Source organism: Telopea speciosissima, chromosome 7, assembly GCF_018873765.1.
Source record: "Telopea speciosissima isolate NSW1024214 ecotype Mountain lineage chromosome 7, Tspe_v1, whole genome shotgun sequence".
In the NCBI taxonomy this organism is placed as follows: domain Eukaryota; kingdom Viridiplantae; phylum Streptophyta; class Magnoliopsida; order Proteales; family Proteaceae; genus Telopea; species Telopea speciosissima.
In genome coordinates this window covers 62,770,957-62,789,145 of record NC_057922.1, presented here as the reverse complement: position 1 = coordinate 62,789,145, position 18,189 = coordinate 62,770,957, and the positions used below count along the sequence as shown (strand labels likewise).

Sequence of the window (18,189 nt, the reverse complement as noted above, 5' to 3'; positions counted from 1 at the left end):
TATATGCATGTCCTTTCTCCACTTTTCTTAGGGTCAATTTAGGCTTGCAATTAACTTTTTTAGTTCATTCAATTGGATTCAAGTCACTCCTCCGTACTAGATCATCTCAAGATCTCCGTTGAACATGATCATGCCACCTCAAACGATTTTCTCAAAGCTTTTCATGTATCAGGGTTACTCCTCTTTACTACACTTAGTTTATCTATATAATGTTTCTTAACTGCCAAACATTCCACACATCATAGCCGTACGACTGTCTTATAAAATTTTTTCTTTAGGCTTTAAAAGAATATATTGATCACACAACACTCTAGACACAACTCTCTACTTCATCAATTCTATTTTAATTCTATGTGAAACATCATCCTTTATAGGGGAGGGGGAACTGAGAGGGGGGAACGTAACAACTTGAAAACTCAAACCCGAGACCTCCTTGTGAGCATGGGCATGAAGCACACCACAACTCACCAACTACGCTAGGCAACTGTTGTTCATCATCTTGTTATTAGTCCTAGTGTAAGCTACACACCATAGACTTCATTTCCCTTCTATTTATTTTAAAACATTTTGATTCAATTCAACGGTTAATGTCCATAACTCCAACTTAGCGTTAAAACCTAGTTTTGTCTCATAAACCAAAACAATGTAACATTATAAAAAATATACACCAGGAACCTCCTTTTGAATGTCTTTGATTAAATCATCCCTGATACATGCAAACAAATAAGGCCTTAAAATTGATTCTTGATGTAATCCAATTGTAATTGAAAATTCATTAGCTTGAACCCCTCCCCCCCCCCCCCGCGCGCCGTTCTTACGCTAGTCACATCACCATCATACATATCTTTAATTATGTCCACATATTTACTTGAAACACTTTTCGAGTATATGCCATATTAACTCTCTAAGGACCTTGTTGTATGGTTTTTTTTAGGTCAATAAAAATTATATGGAGATTCTTCTTGCCATCTCTAAATTTTTCTATGAATATCTTAAGTAAGAAAATAACTTCCATCGTGGATGTTCTTGGCATAATACCTTCAATAACTCTCTCCCAAAACTTCATAGTCTGACTTATTATTATTATGATTCTATATTTATTACATCTCTAAATATCACATTTATTTTTGTAAATCAAAATTACAATGCTTTTCCTCCATACAAATTTATTATTTGTCTTATTATGATTAAGATCTTCATCTTTTTTTTTGGGTAATGGATTAAAATCTTCATCAAACCAAATACATTGTAATCTGCCTTCTGTCCTTTGGTAGACGGATAATTTTTCTCTTAAATGGGTTGGAGGATTTAGAAACAATTGATCCATCTAGTTCGAAGGGAAGATCAATGCTAAAATAGAAGTTTTTGTAAGAGGGTTTCTCACAAGGCTCAAGTTCTAATCTAGGCATATGGGAAGCCCGAATTACAAATCATAAATAAAGGGTTTTGGAGGAGAGAGAGAGAGAGAGAGAGAGAGAGAGAGTGGGACCCTTACTTTTTGGGATAGGACGTGCGAAAGAATCCGCACATGTTATTACCAAACATAATTGTGTGACAAACAAAATATTCTAAATATAGTTGTTGAAAGAAAATGAATGTTACAATGTTGAATGTATTTATCAAATGAGAAAAAGATAGGCACGCCTGTCGGGGGTGTTAATTGTTAGCCTGAGTCGAATGTCGATCGGACCGAACAAAACTTATTGGTTTAGCCTAAATGGATCCATACCAAAATCTTATCGATTTGGCTTTGGGTTTTATGAAATCAATGGAAAACAAACTGTAATAAATAAAAAAAAAAACCAAATCGAAATTGATAAAAATTGAAAAAGTCGATAAAAACTATTATCTTTAATATTTTTAATTCATATATATAATATATGGAAAACCAAAAACCAAACCTAGTAAACAAACGAAAACAGATCGGTTTCGATTCGACTATTATCAATTTAAAACCGTTTCAATTTAATTGAATTAGCACCAAATAAATCAATAATTTTTTTTTGATAAACATGACATAGTTTCTCCTAATGATAAATCGACACCCATCAACTTTCTTTCTCATTCTTTAATATATATGATACCAAGGTAAACGGATTGTATGACCATCTTTCTCCCTTTTAATATATTAAAAAAAATTTAAGTACATTATAATTTTTTAATTAATTTCACTTTCCTTCCTTTTTATTTTCAATGAGAGTATGAGACTAAGCATTTACCCACAAAAAAAAAAAAAGAGGGAGCTAAACCGACCAAATATTAGAATCCGTTATGAGAGATCGGATACGGCCATACGGGTATTATTTGACCCGAATGACAGCGGCTAAATCTGTCGGCATTTTTGCATCCAAACACAAAGGCCAAACGGTGAGGTTTTATACGTAATCTGAAATCTGAATAGTCTCTAACAAGAGAATTGGGAACTGCACCGCCACTGCTTGGTCATAGTCATAATGTAAATGATGTAAAAGATGACGACATCCTCCACCACATGATCAAATCTAATCTCCGTAGAGCCGTAGATTTAGTTCTTTCTTACGTTATCTTTGCGTCACGCTTCAGATCATTGATAATGATCTTTTTTGCGTATCTCACACGTGTCCAAAGGATGAGGTCGGTTCCTCTGGTCTGTTCGGTATACGGAGTTTACAGAATCGGGACACCTCAAGGACTTCCACGCGGTCTGACTCAGTAAATAAACAGAAATTGTCGCTGGTCCTCTTTAGTATAATTTCTATTTCTATATCTATTTCTATTTCAGATTTTACTTTCCGGTTGGGTATTTGGGCTTCCATTGATATAATATAATCACATAAAAACCGCCAAAAACTCCCTCACAAATCGAATCATACTTTCCTCTAATAAATTATCAAGAAGAAAAGACTGGGAAGGGTTCTCACTTGTCTCTCTTTATTTTTCTTTCCTCGGGGGTGTCTCTTTGCATGCAATACAACAACACACGGGTCTGTTCTTTCTCTGCAACTCATCTTTATCCTTCCATGGCGATGTCGAACTCGTCAGAAAACCTGGATCACAAATCAAACATTCTTCAAGAATCGGATCGTAGTTTTTCTGTTCGGAGGAGACCGAACTCTAACGTGGTTAATGCCTCACCTGATTCGTCTTCCAAGGTTGATAAGGTTGAGACGTTAGCCAAGCTTTCTACGATCGATTCTTCTGCTGAGACGAGCTCAGATGATGATAGAAATCGAATTGGTAACGGTAACGATTTAAAGGAGGAAGGGAATTCTTTGAGTAATGGAGATGTCTATAATGAGCGTATTCGAACCGGTGAGAGTCTTGAGGCTGTTGTTCCAGCGAGATTTTCTTATCGTGCTTCTTCTGCGGCTCATCAGAGGGTAAAGGAGAGCCCTCTCAGTTCTGACGCTATCTTCAAACAGGTTAGTACTGCTTTTGGTGCTTATTTTCAGCTTTACTTCCATACCAAATCCTGTGTTATCATACAATATTTTGTATTTTATGGTTTACGGTGTCAAATTGTGATTGTGGTTTCTTTTTACGTTTCAATATTGTTTTTGAGTGCTATAAAATGTACGCTCCAAAAGCAGAAAAACCTCTCGCGACCCCTTTTCCCTTTATATTTAATCAATTTCCATTATATAATTATGTCAAACGATTGGTTTTGATCTTCTTTTCTCTTTCACCCTTTCTCCTATCCCTTTTTATTAATGAATTTATTTTCTTTTGTAGTAGCGGTAAGAGTATTTCAGAATTCAGATTAAATGCTAGTGCGGTTAGCCTCTTGCACCCAAGGTTATACACTGATAAAAACATGCTCTGCTAATGTTGTGCGTATAGTGAGGGTACAATAGTTAGCTTCTTCATCAAGCAGTTACGAAGTGTTTGAGCCTGCACCATCATGATTGCCTTTGGAAAGTTGTCCAATTGAGATACTAGGTCAATAATAGTTTTGCTTATTGTAATAACTTCAGCTCAATTTACAATTTAGGCTAGCGAGGGGTCAAAGGTTCAGCTAGACTATGAAGTGATCGCTTTTCTTATCATAGCAATGAGGTCTACTGCGAGTGACTTGTTCATCAAATGTTTCAATGTAGAAATTTTCAATATTGGGTTGGGATATATAGTGCACTTGCTGTTCTGCAATTGTTTATAGCAATGAGGTTGACACCTACAAGGAGTGAATTGTGTTTCAAGTATCTCAATGCATATGTTTATTTGTAGAGGCCCTGTTATTTGCAATGAGTGGTTAGGGATGTAAAGAATCCTTGTTATTGAAACCTTTTAAATTCATTTGGAAATTGCATAAGCATTTACATGAATGGTTTTAATTGCAGTGCGTAACGTATGTTCATGTGATGTTCAAGGAACTTTTGGGAATCAACTTTGTGTTTCTATCAATTGGTACTTAAAACCATGTGATGTTAATGACCCTTAATTCACATTTTATGGCAGAGTCATGCAGGTCTCTTCAATCTCTGTATTTTAGTTCTTGTTGCTGTTAACAGCAGGCTAATCATTGAAAACTTGATGAAGGTTTGCCTCTAACTTACCATCTTATTACTGGTAGATAACAATTACAATCTGTAGTGTGGTTCTTTTCTTTTCCCTGTCAACTCGCTTCTAAGTTATTGTTTTTCCAGGACTAAACAATTTTTATTACTACCTTGGTTTTCATTTGCAGTATGGCTTATTAATCAGAGCTGGTTTCTGGTTTAGTTCAAAATCACTGAGAGATTGGCCAATCCTTATGTGTTGGTACTGATCATCAACGTTCCTCTTTCTCTTTCCTCCTTTTCCCAGAAAATCAAATTGTTTGACTTGCATCACATGTGGGCAAAATTTGTCTTATTGATTTGTATTCTGATTGAGTTTGTTGTTTCTCTGACATGGAAAACTTTATATCTTCTGATCTTACTTTGCAGTCTTTCACTGCCAATTTTCCCATTTGGTGCTTTCGTGGTTGAAAAGTTGGCGCGAAGCAAGTTTATTTCTGAACCAGTAAGTGATTTTTTTTGGCATTGTTATCATTTTGTCAGTGTCAATTTTTCTTAACTGGAGATTGTTATATACTTACCTGATGATGTTTTTGGATTGAATCAACCTGTGTTTCTGTTCACTTGGGGTCCCTAGCACATTGTAATGTCTTCATCGATCAGGATAACACAATGTAATGCCTTCATCAATCAGGATCAATTCCATGTTGTGCCTGCCCTAGGATGTGCATAGCAGTTAAACATCACATTGTCTTCCCAACCCCTAACCTCTGATTGAGATCCTTCGTAAATATATGATGAGAAAAACGATGGGGCATGATTCAAAGTTAACCTGGCTCTTGGAGGAAAAGAGGCTGGAACATTGGTCATTAGTGTGGACCATCAAAGTGATATACCCCTTAAATACCAAACTTTGTTTGGTGTCAGCTATTTGGCTTAGTGTACTAAACCTAACCCAATCCCAAAAGCTGAATGGTTAACTTGTAACTAGCAAAGCTGTACTCAGCTGAAGGTGCTCAACCTGAGCCCAAGGCTAGTCTAAGTTACTTATGGGAAAGTGTTCTCTGTCCAGGAGGGTGGATTATGCCAGCGCTCCCTGTGTCTGTCTCTCTTCTCACCCAAATGGGGGCAGTAATGTCATTTCATAGGGGGAGAGGAGAGAGATGACGGATAACATTTCCCCTTTCCTCATATAACTAAATTGTTCCCTATGCACCTATTTTTTTGCTTTTTCATTTTCATTTTATTATGTAGTATACATCATTGAGTTTGTGTTGGGGCAGGGTGCATGAGCTCTTAATCAAGTACAGCCAGACTTTCCACCCCAAGCCTGAAGTAAGCACAAAAGTGCAATTTGATTTCCTTTCTTTAGAGAAAATCTTGCTGGGGTTTGATCAGTTGGCTCTGATCAAGGCTACTGCGTGTTGCGTTGCTCCTAGTTTGTTTTGTAGCTTTCACTTGAGAGTTTTGGTTGTCTATTTCAGTGGTCAACGCTGTGGCAATCAGGTGGTTTAGATTGTTGAGTTAGATTATAGGCTTTTGGTCTATCCTGAGGCTGACACAACATCTGAAAAGTTGAGATTCATAACCATGTGTACCACATGAGCAGTGATAGTTTCCAAGGCACATTTATACGGAGCTGTCAATCTAGAATACCTATTCTGCCACACTACAAAGTATCCACACCATGCTGGATTAAAGTGCATTCTGTCATATACTTAGTGTAGCTTTGGTTCTGCATGAAGGAGTTAGTTTGAATATTCTTTTCCAGATAATTTTGGCTACAAAATTCTTCTCAGTAGACTTGGTAGATAGTACAAGAAAGATATCATTTGGTGCTTCTTAGTCTCAGTGATAGCACCAATATCAGACATTATTTGGCTCTTGCTGTGGCTTGCCTTTAATGTTTCCTCTTCTTTGCAGGTTGTTTTGTTGCTTCATATATTAATTTGTACGGCTTCAATCCTTTATCCAATTTTTGTGATTCTTAGGTGAGTTATATGCCATCTTTTCTCCTCTTTCTCCCATATTATATTCTAAGGTCCCCCCCCCCCCCCCAAATTTTTTGAAGAGAAAGGTAATAAAGATTGTATTAAAGATTAAAAAGAAAGCACCCTGTACAATCAGGCGCTGTACAAAGCCTAACGGCCACTAGGGACCTCTACAAAAAATGCACAAATCCCCCCCTACAAAACAAATCATACCCCCAATCTATTGCTATTCATTTACAGAATCAGACCACCTACACATGGTGAAAGTGTTGGTCCTTAAAATCTGGAACAATATAAGTCCAACTATATGCCATCCACCTGGCTTTTAGATGCAGTCTAAGGTTTCCATTGGTCATTCTTATATTAGGTATTACAAGCATTTGAGAAAGTATACCGCCAGGGTGGGGTGCATAATTAATTCTGTCAAAGTAGTCATCAAGTAGTCTGGTATTTTTGCGATATAGAGATATGGAGATGCCAAGTTTATTATATAACCTTATTCGTCATTGCTATGTTATTTGCACAGTGAGAGTGGTGTTAGAAATGAAACTTGAAAGTGGAAGTTCCTGGCCCTCCTTCTGGTCTTTACATGTGGATCCTGTAACTAAGCACACTAATTGAAAACCAGAACGGAGAAGGTGGAGAAGAAGATGGAGAAGAGAAGAGAATTGTCGAACTTGACAGTCTCCCTCACCTTGTTTATATTTATACTAAACAGATTACATTAAGAGGGAATTCCTAATCATATTAGGTTTCCAAATTACAATAGGAAAACAGAAAATAAAATTAGAACTAGAACTAGGAACTAGAACTAGAGACTCCAACTAGGACTAGGAAACTTCAACTAAAACATAAATACAAATAGGAGACACTCATAAGGAGGAGGGGAATCTCGACTCGAATATTGGAATATTCTAATCGAGATATCCTCTTCTCCCTATGATCTTGATATAATTTAACACTCCTCCTCAAGCTGGAGCGTACAAATCACCTAGGCCCAGCTTGGAACAACTTCGACGAAAAGCAGGTCCAAACAACGGCTTTGTAAACATATCACCAAGTTGATTGGTAGTAGAGACAAATGGAGTAGCAATCAACTTTTTCATAACAATATCCTGAACAGAGTGACAATCAACCTCAATGTGCTTGGTCCTCTCATGAAATATAGGATTACTTGCAATATAGATAGCGGCTTGATTATCACAAAAAATCTGCATAGGTTGAGTGATGGGAAATCCCAACTCCTGGAGCAAAGATTTTACCCACATCAACTCAGTTGTAGTATGTTCCATCGCTCGATATTCAACCTTAGCATTCGACCGAGCAATGGTGGTTTGTTTTTTGCTTTTCCAGATGACCAAATTAACACCCACAAAGGTACAATAACCAGTAGTAGAACGCCTATCACCATCAATCACCAGCCCAATCAACATAAAAAAACCCAACCAGATTAGCATTCCGATTAGGCCGATAAATAAGATCCTTACCAGGAGCACTTTTCAGATATCGCAACACACAGTAAGCAACATCCTAGTGAATTTTCTTTGGATATTGCATAAATTGACTAATAACTCCAACAGCAAAAGATATATCTGGGCGAGTGACAGTAAGATAAATAAGTTTTCTCTCATACATTAGGATGTTAAATTCCTAAGCTTAGGACTTAATCTGTGTCATCTTTGGTTACTGATTATATAGGTAATGCTTGTGCACAGCTGTTGCATTGGAGAACAATTTGTAGTGAAATAATTCTGTCCTACACACATTAGATCTTGTGAGAGACTTATACCTGATATTTGATTTTTCTTTTAATTTCTTCAGTTTGTTATCTATCCTTTTTTTTTTTTTTTGGGGGGGGGGGGAGGGTGAAGCTTGAATACTATTTACCTGGTCTCTTGGGTTAATTATTTGAATTCTTGCAGGTGTGATTCTGCTGTTCTATTTGGCATTGCTTTAATGCTCCTTGCAAGCATTGTATGGTTAAAATTGGTATCTTATGCACATACAAATTGTGATATGAGGGCACTTACCAAGTCAGCTGATAAGGTAACCATGATATTCCCTTTGTGCATTCTATTTTAACATTTTTTTGATAGGTACTTCATGCATATATTAGAAATCGATTTCTAGACTTTTATGCTTGCACATGAGAAAAAATTCAATATATTCATTGATTTTACTATGTCAGTTATTTATAGAACTTCTTAAGTCAATTTTATTCTTGGAGGTGAGACCCTGAGAGTTGATGATAGAGGAATATGTAGGGTTATCTAGACTGTCTGGCATTTCAAATAGGGCTTTACATCATATTTCTTATGCCAGTCAATATACATTCTCCAGTTATAGTTCCACTAGTGAATAATATGTTTTCTTCTTATTTTTACTACAATCAAAACATCTTCTGATGTGAATATCTGCATGACCCCACCCCGGGGCTCAGTTGAACATTATTTCAGTTACTCTGCTGATGCAATGTGAAGCATTAATGATTTACCTCATTCCAAAATAGTTCTTTTGTGATTTTAGGGGGCTTCCAAGTTTTCAAAAATGGATTACTCTTATGATGTTACCTTCAAGAGTTTGGCATACTTTATGGTGGCTCCTACATTATGTTACCAGGTAACTTCACTGTCTCAATCCCAACCCCCACCCCCCCCCCCCCCCAAAAAAAAAGAAAAGAAAAAGGAACACATGCTTACTTCAAATGCATTCCATATAACTACATCTATCCTAGAACATAAAATTACCTTTATTATTATTATTAGGAAAATGTTCTTCTGATAATTTGGTCTAAGAAAGGAATCTTTGGATGATCCACCTGTTTTTCCACATGGTATGGCAATTCCGACCATTGGATATCTAGGGAATGAGCTGGATTTTCCACGTGCCAAATTTCAGACTCAAATTGAAATCGTATATTTTACCTTGTATCGGCATCTTTCCTTGTATTTTTCAGCCCTCCATGAATTGGCAGGTGTCTTCCCGTAGCCTTGGATCTTCCAAGCTTTATTTTTCCTCTTGGCCAACATCTGTTTGGGATAAAAATTGACATGTGTCCTCAAAATTTCATCCCTATTGACCTTGCACATGATAGAACTAGGTGCTTGAGCAAAGATTTTTGGACTACAATTCATGAAAACTGCTCTGTCGTTGTAATTGTTGTTGCCAATATGCTACAAAGCCTTTATGTCCTTTATTTTGGGATTTACTTAATTGTAGATTAAGGTCCTACTATTTTTGTTTATGGCCTGATTTTTCCCACTCCATAGATAATACTTTGGTCATATATATCCTAGGTTACTTTTAAGCTGAAACCTACAGTAATTGTTTCCTTAGTCACAATGTCTTCTGATCCCTGCGATTATCATATTACTCAACTATTTGCAGACAAGCTATCCTCGTACCACATGCATTCGGAAGGGTTGGGTGATCCGACAACTTGTTAAACTGGTAATATTTACAGGATTGATGGGTTTTATTATAGAACAAGTAAGTTGGTTCTTCATATGTTTAAACCGGTACTCTGATTGCTTCATTTTGGATTTTAAAATTGACATAACAACAGTATTTCTAAGTTACTTTTGGTGGAATAATTTTGCAGTACATTAATCCAATTGTCCAGAATTCTCAACACCCTTTGAAAGGCAACCTTTTATATGCTATTGAGAGGGTCTTGAAGCTATCAGTTCCAACCTTATATGTCTGGCTCTGCATGTTCTATTGCTTTTTCCACCTTTGGTATGTGAACCTATCCTGATTTAGTAACGCACTTCCCTAAAGGAAATGAAAAGATCAATGCATGTAATTCTTTACATTACTTTTTATGTTATTTCGTGTTGATTTTGTTTTTTTTATTTTTATTATCAATTTTCTGCTTGTAGTTGGAACTTGCGATCTTCATTGAATATAGTTTTTTGTCTTATTGCCATATCTATTAAATTTGGAAGCATTTAGGAATTTTTATAGTTCAAAGCCTATTCTTTCCATTACTGTTTATTATTGTGGATGCATTTTTTAAGGGCCTTAAGCAGTACTTTCTGGAGAAAAAGGCTTGTAGGCTCAGCTGTTGCATGGCTTTGAAAATTGTTACATTCTCTTTCTTGAATTGGATTCTCATCCGCCCTTTTCCGCCTTCTTTTTATCTTCCCCTTATTCTTTTTCTTTTCTTCCTATTGGTTTTATTAGCTATGAATCATTGTAGTGGAACATGTTTATAAAAATAAATAAATTTTCTTTCTCAAGAATAGTCATATGGCTTTCATTTATTCTGAATTTTCTTCTTGGAGTTAAGAGTTGGCTGGCATTGTATTTGCAATTTAGGTTAAATATACTTGCTGAGCTCCTGCAATTTGGTGATCGTGAGTTCTATAAAGATTGGTGGAATGCAAAAACCGTTGAGGAGGTAACTTTTCTAGGTGATTACTTGGAATTTAAATGTTTAATAATTGACTTTCCCACCTTTCCGTAGCTGAAGTGAGTTTTCTGGATTTAATTTGTCTTTGCTGCAAACATTTGTTGGTTATGGAGCTGTCATCAGTATTGGAGAATGTGGAACATGGTACATCTCTTTACTCTTCCTTTCAATTTACTGTGTTCATGTATCAATCTAGTGTCATGAAAAGGTTTTCCTTTGGGAACTTTTTCGTAGGTTGTCTTTTGATCAATATTATAGATTTATAAGATTGTCGTTAAAGGGAAAAAAGAGATTTTGTAAGAATCAAGTTAAATTAGAAGGGAATCAATCAAGTAGAGGATCAGTCCCCAAAACAGTCATGGGCTTCCCCAATACAAAGAACCCTTATCAACCAACTTTTTGGATGATTGTGTACAACTTTATTACCTGTCTACTGTGTTCTTTGGAATTAGATACTCAACATGGAAGCTTCGGACCTTATGTGCTTAAGCCTGTCTGAGATTGTGGAACATATCTGATTATAGCTCCGCAGAGTCAATAATCTAATTAAGCTGTGCTGAGAATCTCCATCTTCTACCATACTCAATGCCGATGGAGTTAGAAAGTTTGAACCGTCCCCTCCCCCCCCCCCCCCAGTGGGTTTTGAGCCGCTGAGGGAGAGCTAAGTTTTAAAGTAGGTGGAGTCTCCCCAATAGGACTAAAGCAAGGAAACAGTACGTTACTTTCCTGGTCTCTTGACACACTGCCCACCCTACTGAACTCAACAAACCCTTGCTCTAACTGCTTTGGTTTAGTTTTACAACAAATCCTGCTCTTGGAATCCACTTTATACAATAAACTCTCTTTTCTACTCTCACTATGTTGACCAAACTATTTTGGCCTTCCTCTTTGTTTGTTCAGAATCTTCAACTTGCATCATAGCAATCCTTGCACTGGAGCAAATGTGCAATCATTTTTTTCCTGTGAAAAATGCTCCAACTCTGGATGATAAAGAAATAAGCTTCCTGGCAATAGGACTGTCTTTTGATTCTTTTTGACAATTCATTATTTCCCCAAATTATTATACTGGCACAACAAAATTTATGCCTGTCTACTCACTCGGTACGGTGCAAGGTTCTTAACCTTGTAGTCATGGGTTTGAGCAACACAGTGGTGATCTTAAAAAAATAAATAAATAAATTAGACTAAAAAAAAAGCAAATATATCCATTTTACTTCTCTGTTTTTTGTCAATTTGCATCATGAACAATATGGTTATTGTAATTTCAGATATTTTTCCCTGGGAATGTTACTTGGACAGATACCCTAGCTCATTTTTATCTGGGCCTACCTTAGCTCTCTAGACTCACTGACTCACCATGTACATGTAGAATGTATACATGAGAATATATTTCATGCCTCATAGAAGTGAACTATATGATTACGTCAATCAGATCAGCCTGCAGGTAATGAGCTTACAAAGAAGAAAATAGGTAGAAATTAAAGGAGAAATCTCGTCCCCGCTTTTTTATCAGAAGTAAACAAATAAAGAGGCAAGAAGATCACTCGAAGCATGTAAACGGGAGCACTCGATGCATTTTGGAACCTGTCTGAAATCTCTCCCCTATGTCCGACCTCCCTGGGGTGGTGCCGCCACCTCCCAGGGCACCCCCTGATCCTAGGCCTTGGTCCTGCCTTTTCTCAAACCTAAGCCCCTCATCTCGTGATGGCTTTCCCCTCCACTTTGTCTGTCATACCATCATCGGTGGCTCCAAAGCAGCCCACTCCTCTATCTTGAAGCTAAGAAATGGGACAACTGCCCTGTAGGGCATTTTTTGGGAACTCGACCACCATTCCCTCTCGTCAAAGCTTCCTTTTCGAAGCAATGGAAAACAAAGAGTGGTTTTGAAACCTACCTGCTAGACAATGGAGTTTTCATCTTCAAGTTTGCTGAAGTTGAAGACAAAGGCAGAGTTCTAGATGGAGGCCCTTGGAATGTTGGAAGAAAACCTCTCTTTCTCCGGCAATGGAATCGCTACCTCCAGCCGCATCGCCTCGATCTCAACTCGCTCCCTCTCTGGGTCTCCCTCCTTGGGCTCCCTTTACATTTCTGGTGTAAGGAGGGCCTTAGCGTTATTGGCTCGGTCCTTGGAAACCCTCTTTATTCCGACGGCAGAACCAAACTCCAGGATCATCTTGCCTTCACCAAAATTTGTATAGAAGTTTCGGCGGATGCTCCCCTGCTGGCTTCCATCCTTGTAGTGGATGGCGAAGGGTTCTCCTTCAACCAGGCTGTCCACTACGAATGGACCCCTCCTCAGTGTTTGTCCTGTAAGGTGTTTGGCCATTCGACCAAAAAATGCCCTGTTGCTGGGCGTGGTGCCTTCGCTGAAGATCCCTCTGCAGTAGAAGCCTCCTCTGTTCCGCCTTCTTCTTGCGAGAATCCCATCCATGCCTTGGAGATTTGCCCCAACCTGTTGCCCAGCAATACCTCAGTCGAGGTCCCTGGTTCGAAAATCATATCTCTGGCTGTGGCGGTTTGCAGAAGTCTCCCCATCGTGGATGGGGAAGGAATCGCGACCACATTCATCCCTGTTGTGATCGGAGTAGCAAGTCCCAAAATCGTGGCTCCAGTTGTCCCTGCTGTTACCGGAGTAGAAGTCTATGACTCTCTTCCGCTAGCTTCTACTCTTCGCAATCTCAACCGTGGTCGGGGAAGAAGCCGCCATCGCAGATCTCGTCCGAAAGGCCTCCCGGCTTCGATTTCTCCTCGCCGGCCTTCTCCCTCTGTCCTAGTGGTCCCCCCTGCAATAGCAGGGTCAAACAGGTCCTCCATTCTCCAGTCTACCAGCCTCTGTGACGATGTAGTTTCCTCCTCCCCCGATGTGCTGACCTCCTCTCTGCCTGCAGCTCCTTTAGCCCCTGTTGAATCTGCCATCCCTTCTGTCTCTGTTGAGTCTGTCACCCCTTTGCAGGTTTCCCCTTCGCCTGTCGGTATCTCTGCCTTCCTCAAATCGTTGCCTAAGGGATTTTTATCCCCTAGGCCCTCTCTCTCCCCGACTTCTCCTCCAACCAATGTGGTCCCCCTCCCAATCAACGTGGTCCCCCTTTCAATCGATGTGGTCCCCACTGTGTCTACTTCTCCTTTATCCTCTCCCTCTCTGGCCCAGTCCTCCTCTGGTCCTTGGTCCAGATTTCTCTTCTTTTTCCTATCCCTCTCAGGCCCAATCCTCTCTCCGCTCCTCTCAGGCTGGCCCATTGGGTCCTAACGGGCATGTGCCCTCCAACCCCTCTTCCCCTCCCGTCCGCTTCCCAGTCTATCCTCGTTTTTTGTCGCCGTAATCCCAGCTCCTCTCCTTTCCCTAGGAAGTGTCCTTACATTTCTTACTCCCTGTACCCCCCAAAGTTGGATTCGACCCTCATTCAGATTCTAGAATTTTCAAGTTAAGTGGTGAGCCTATTGACCCGGGTTAGTGGGTCCTCTTTGAGAGGGGATTGGCTCTTCGGTTTTTGGTTGGGCTGGCGCTTTGTTCTTTGATGCGCTTTTGGTTGGGCTTTGGCCTTTGTATTGTCCTTGCCTTTTGGTGGGGCTTAGTGTTGGCTTTGCTTGTATCTCCCCCCCCCCCCTTTTTCTCCCCCCTTTGGTAATTGAATTATTTATTCATCCAAAAAAAAGGAGAAATCTGGTAATATGAGAGGATAGTGATGCAATGAGTGCACTTCATGGCCAAGAATGGGGGGGTTTAGTCCCACATCGATCAAGTAGTGTGCGGCTGCTGGGCTTATGACCTTGGGAAGGCCTCTCCACCCTGAAGCTTTGGCTTTTGTTTGGATGTAATCAAATGGTATTAGAGCGGGTCGTCTGTGCACCGGCCATGTGGAGGCCCAATGGCCCATGGCCCAAAGTTGTGGGGGAGTTGATGCAGTGAGTACGCTCCATGGCCAGAAATGGGGAGGGGTTTAGTCCCACATCGGTTGGGTAGTGAGCACCTGTTGGATTTATGATAGATAGAGACTTAATTTGGTGTGCGCTTTGAATGAAAATGTTTTTTTAGACATCAAAACAAATGAATATTTTACCACACTTTTGGTTCTTAACAATGTTTTACCATATTAAGATTTATGGAATTTTTAGATTTGAGAAAAACCCCAGCATTTAAAAGTTGAAAATTGCACCTACCGATGAAAATCCAGTTTTTTTCTTGAACTGGGGGGTTGACTTTTTATCCTTTTGGAATTTGATTTTTTAACTATTTTTATTGGATTCAAATAGGGGGGGTATTTGCTTATTTATGAATAATATCTTAAGTAAATATAAAAACATTTACTTAAATGTTATTAGGCATAAACAAGTGTTTGTCCTAGTTTCTAGCATAAGTAAGTGTTTGTCCTGGTTTCTGGCATAAATAAGTGTCTGTATACCAAGGTTTCCCTCCGAGATGACCAAGACCATTGAGATCTTGGCCGAGACAGTGCATTCTTCTATTTTGCCTCGCATCTCGTCTCGGTATTGCAAAAAACCGAGATATTACAGAGATCTTGGCGAGTTCTTGTTCCATGGTTTAGTTAATTGTTAGGCAGGTATTGTCCCATTGTTGGTATGGGGCCCTCTGAACATGAGAAAGAATGGTACTTGCAGCGGGCCTCACATCATTCTGAGGGTTGTGGCCTCCAACCTGAGATTTTTCTGAATAAAATTGTAATCAGATTTAGTTGACATGTTTGGTAGAGCTTGAAACTAATGATTTCGTTATTGACCACAGCCTGTTCACAAATGGATGGTTCGCCATATCTATTTTCCATGCCTACGGAACGGGATTCCCCGGGTAAGTTCTTCTCTTTGTTTAAATTCAAACACTGAATAAATAAATATGATTTTGTTGCAGAGGAGAAGTTTATTTTAGTGCCAGTAATTTCTCTTTCTTTTCCTTTTTCAGCCTGAAGGCTCTGAACAATTTATTTTTGTATTTGCTTAGCGATAAAAATGACATTCTTTTGCTAATTTTCTTCAAGTTATCCTGCATAATTGGGGGTTTAGAACTCCTACGACTTAATAAAGCGTGCTTATAGAAGGGTGAACAAACCAAAATATTTTATCTAGAGCATGTTGTCCCTATGGTTCAGGAAGACTAGATTTTGTATCCATGGAAGAGTATGATAAGATGATCCTGTATTGGAAAAACCATTAAAAATTTTCTTTAGCGTGAAATTTCTTAAAAATTGGTGTTTCACGAGTGGAAATAAATTCACTAAATTACTGTTTTGGACTGCTTAAAATTAATTTCGCGCTCAAATTTATCTGTTGGCTTTTTTAATAGAAGGCTTCTTGCAATTGTTTGATGTTAGATTTTGACTTGAGGATTTCGTGAATCTTCGTTCATGTACATGGTTCTTCTTCATATCATTCAACCTTGAAATAAATTCTCGAGAGATTTTTGTCATCAAATATTTATTTATGAACAGCAGACTATACTATAGACGGGCCAGGCCTGTTCGTTGCTGTTCACCTAAAATCTTGAACTGTTAGGGAAGGGCAGCGTCAATGTATACATATAGTATTAAATCTCGTCTCGGAAGGCCATTTCGTCCAGACCGAAATTTCCCGAAATTTTGCCAAAATATTGTATTTTTTTCTCTGAGTTTTGCTTGGCCATTTCGGGGTGTAAAATGCTGAAATGACCGAAATAACCGAAATTTCAATGAAACGGTGCATTTTTTAGACCGATATTTCCGAAACAAGATGACCGAAATTTCCAAAATATTGCATTTTTTCATTTCTACGTAGCATCTCGTCTCGGCCTGGCCGAAATATCCAAAATTTTGGCGAAATTTTGTCGAGATTTTGAACTGTGTATGCATCAACAAGGCCAGGCAAAAATGACTGGACAGCTCCACCCAAAAAAAAAAAAAAGAGACTTCCAGTCAGATCTGATCTAAGAAATAGAAAAACCACTGAACACTTCACAGACAAAAGCACAAACTATTGTCCTCTCATTTTCCTTCATAGCCACACAATAGGAGGATTTTCATGGTTTTCAGAATCTCTGTTCTCAAGCAATGACTACCGACATAAAACACAAGAGTTTCAACTTCTCCTCCTGAAGTGGTGACCTTTCTGTCTCCAAAGCATTAGAGACAAGGTTCTAACCAATTTTATTCTTTTATTTCAATGAGATGAAGTGATGAACTGAAGAAAGCCTTCCCAATCTATTTGTGCTCTAGTACATAAATCTTGTTTAGGACTTCCCATCCACTATAGTAGTTTGATGTGGACAATGCTTTTCTTTATGGGGACCTCAAATAAAATGGATATGTGGTGTCTGTTAGGTTTAAATTTCTTCAGCTGATAACATTGAATCTTTAACAAAGTCTAGTGTGTGACTTTCCTTGATACTGTCAATAAACAACATGTGGTCTACCTTACTTTGCTTGGAGTCAAAACTTCAACATTGCCCCCTTAAAGAAATGATGAAATTGGAGGGTTCGGTTGTGAAGGAGCTTGTAATCATGGAGATAGGAAACTTGTCCTTTCTAGGGATATATTTTCTCAGTGAGAATGGAATTACAGGTTGTTGACCATCAGAGACACATAGTGGGCATAATCCCAAAATTAGCTGAAGATGATGGACATTCTCTGATTGATAGAGATATCAGAGATTGGTGTGTGGCTGTATATGTTTTACTCACTCACCTAGACATCAGATATGCAGTGAGTGTAGTAAGTTGGCTTGTGCATGCTCTTCATGATATTGAAAGAGTCTTTGATTTACTAAACATGGCTGCATGAGTATGGAGCCATGAAACTGATGCAGCTTGAGCTGGCAATTTGATAAACTGGAGATCTACCTCAAGATATTGCGCCTCTTCAGAAGGATATCCAGATACATGGAGTAGCAACAGACATTCTGAGGTTTCTATATGTAGTATTTAAGCAGACTAAGGTTGATGGTTCACAATATTTGAAAGCTTTATCAGTTATGATGCTATTGGTATTGCTCACAACCCTACCAATATGTCTGAATAAACCACAAGGGAAAAATTGAATTTTGCATGATTGCGCACAAGTGCATAAAATCAGAAGACTAGTTGGATGATGTTTGGACTAAAGACAGAAGTGATTCATATTGATGTGGTAGATGGACAAGCTGACCATGTGCAATATATGTGCACCATCAAGAGTTTAGTGTCTACTATGTATGGGTGCCGCTGATTCATATTTGCCTTTGTTTATTATTATATGTACTTATGTTCAACCAAACCTTATCGTATAGCAAGACTGCACAAGGAAAAGACCCCGTTCTCTCTCTTTTCCTTCACTTTCTTTCTTCTCT

The 18,189-nt window shown here is 38.6% G+C and overlaps 1 protein-coding gene across 1 annotated transcript in view; it reads left to right on the top strand.

Annotated features, from left to right (window-relative positions):
• The first annotated feature begins 2,858 nt into the window (after positions 1-2,858).
• The window catches only part of LOC122668981 (diacylglycerol O-acyltransferase 1A-like), a 45,848-nt gene continuing 30,517 nt past the window's right edge, over positions 2,859-18,189 (top strand). The window contains exons 1-12 of the mRNA XM_043865589.1: positions 2,859-3,401; positions 4,435-4,515; positions 4,664-4,737; positions 4,905-4,980; positions 6,399-6,466; positions 8,389-8,512; positions 8,993-9,085; positions 9,854-9,955; positions 10,068-10,204; positions 10,787-10,868; positions 11,004-11,024; positions 15,622-15,684. Of these exons, the coding sequence (XP_043721524.1) occupies positions 2,943-3,401; positions 4,435-4,515; positions 4,664-4,737; positions 4,905-4,980; positions 6,399-6,466; positions 8,389-8,512; positions 8,993-9,085; positions 9,854-9,955; positions 10,068-10,204; positions 10,787-10,868; positions 11,004-11,024; positions 15,622-15,684 (1,380 nt within the window). The 5' untranslated portion in view covers positions 2,859-2,942. The remainder of the gene's footprint in view (positions 3,402-4,434; positions 4,516-4,663; positions 4,738-4,904; positions 4,981-6,398; positions 6,467-8,388; positions 8,513-8,992; positions 9,086-9,853; positions 9,956-10,067; positions 10,205-10,786; positions 10,869-11,003; positions 11,025-15,621; positions 15,685-18,189) is intronic.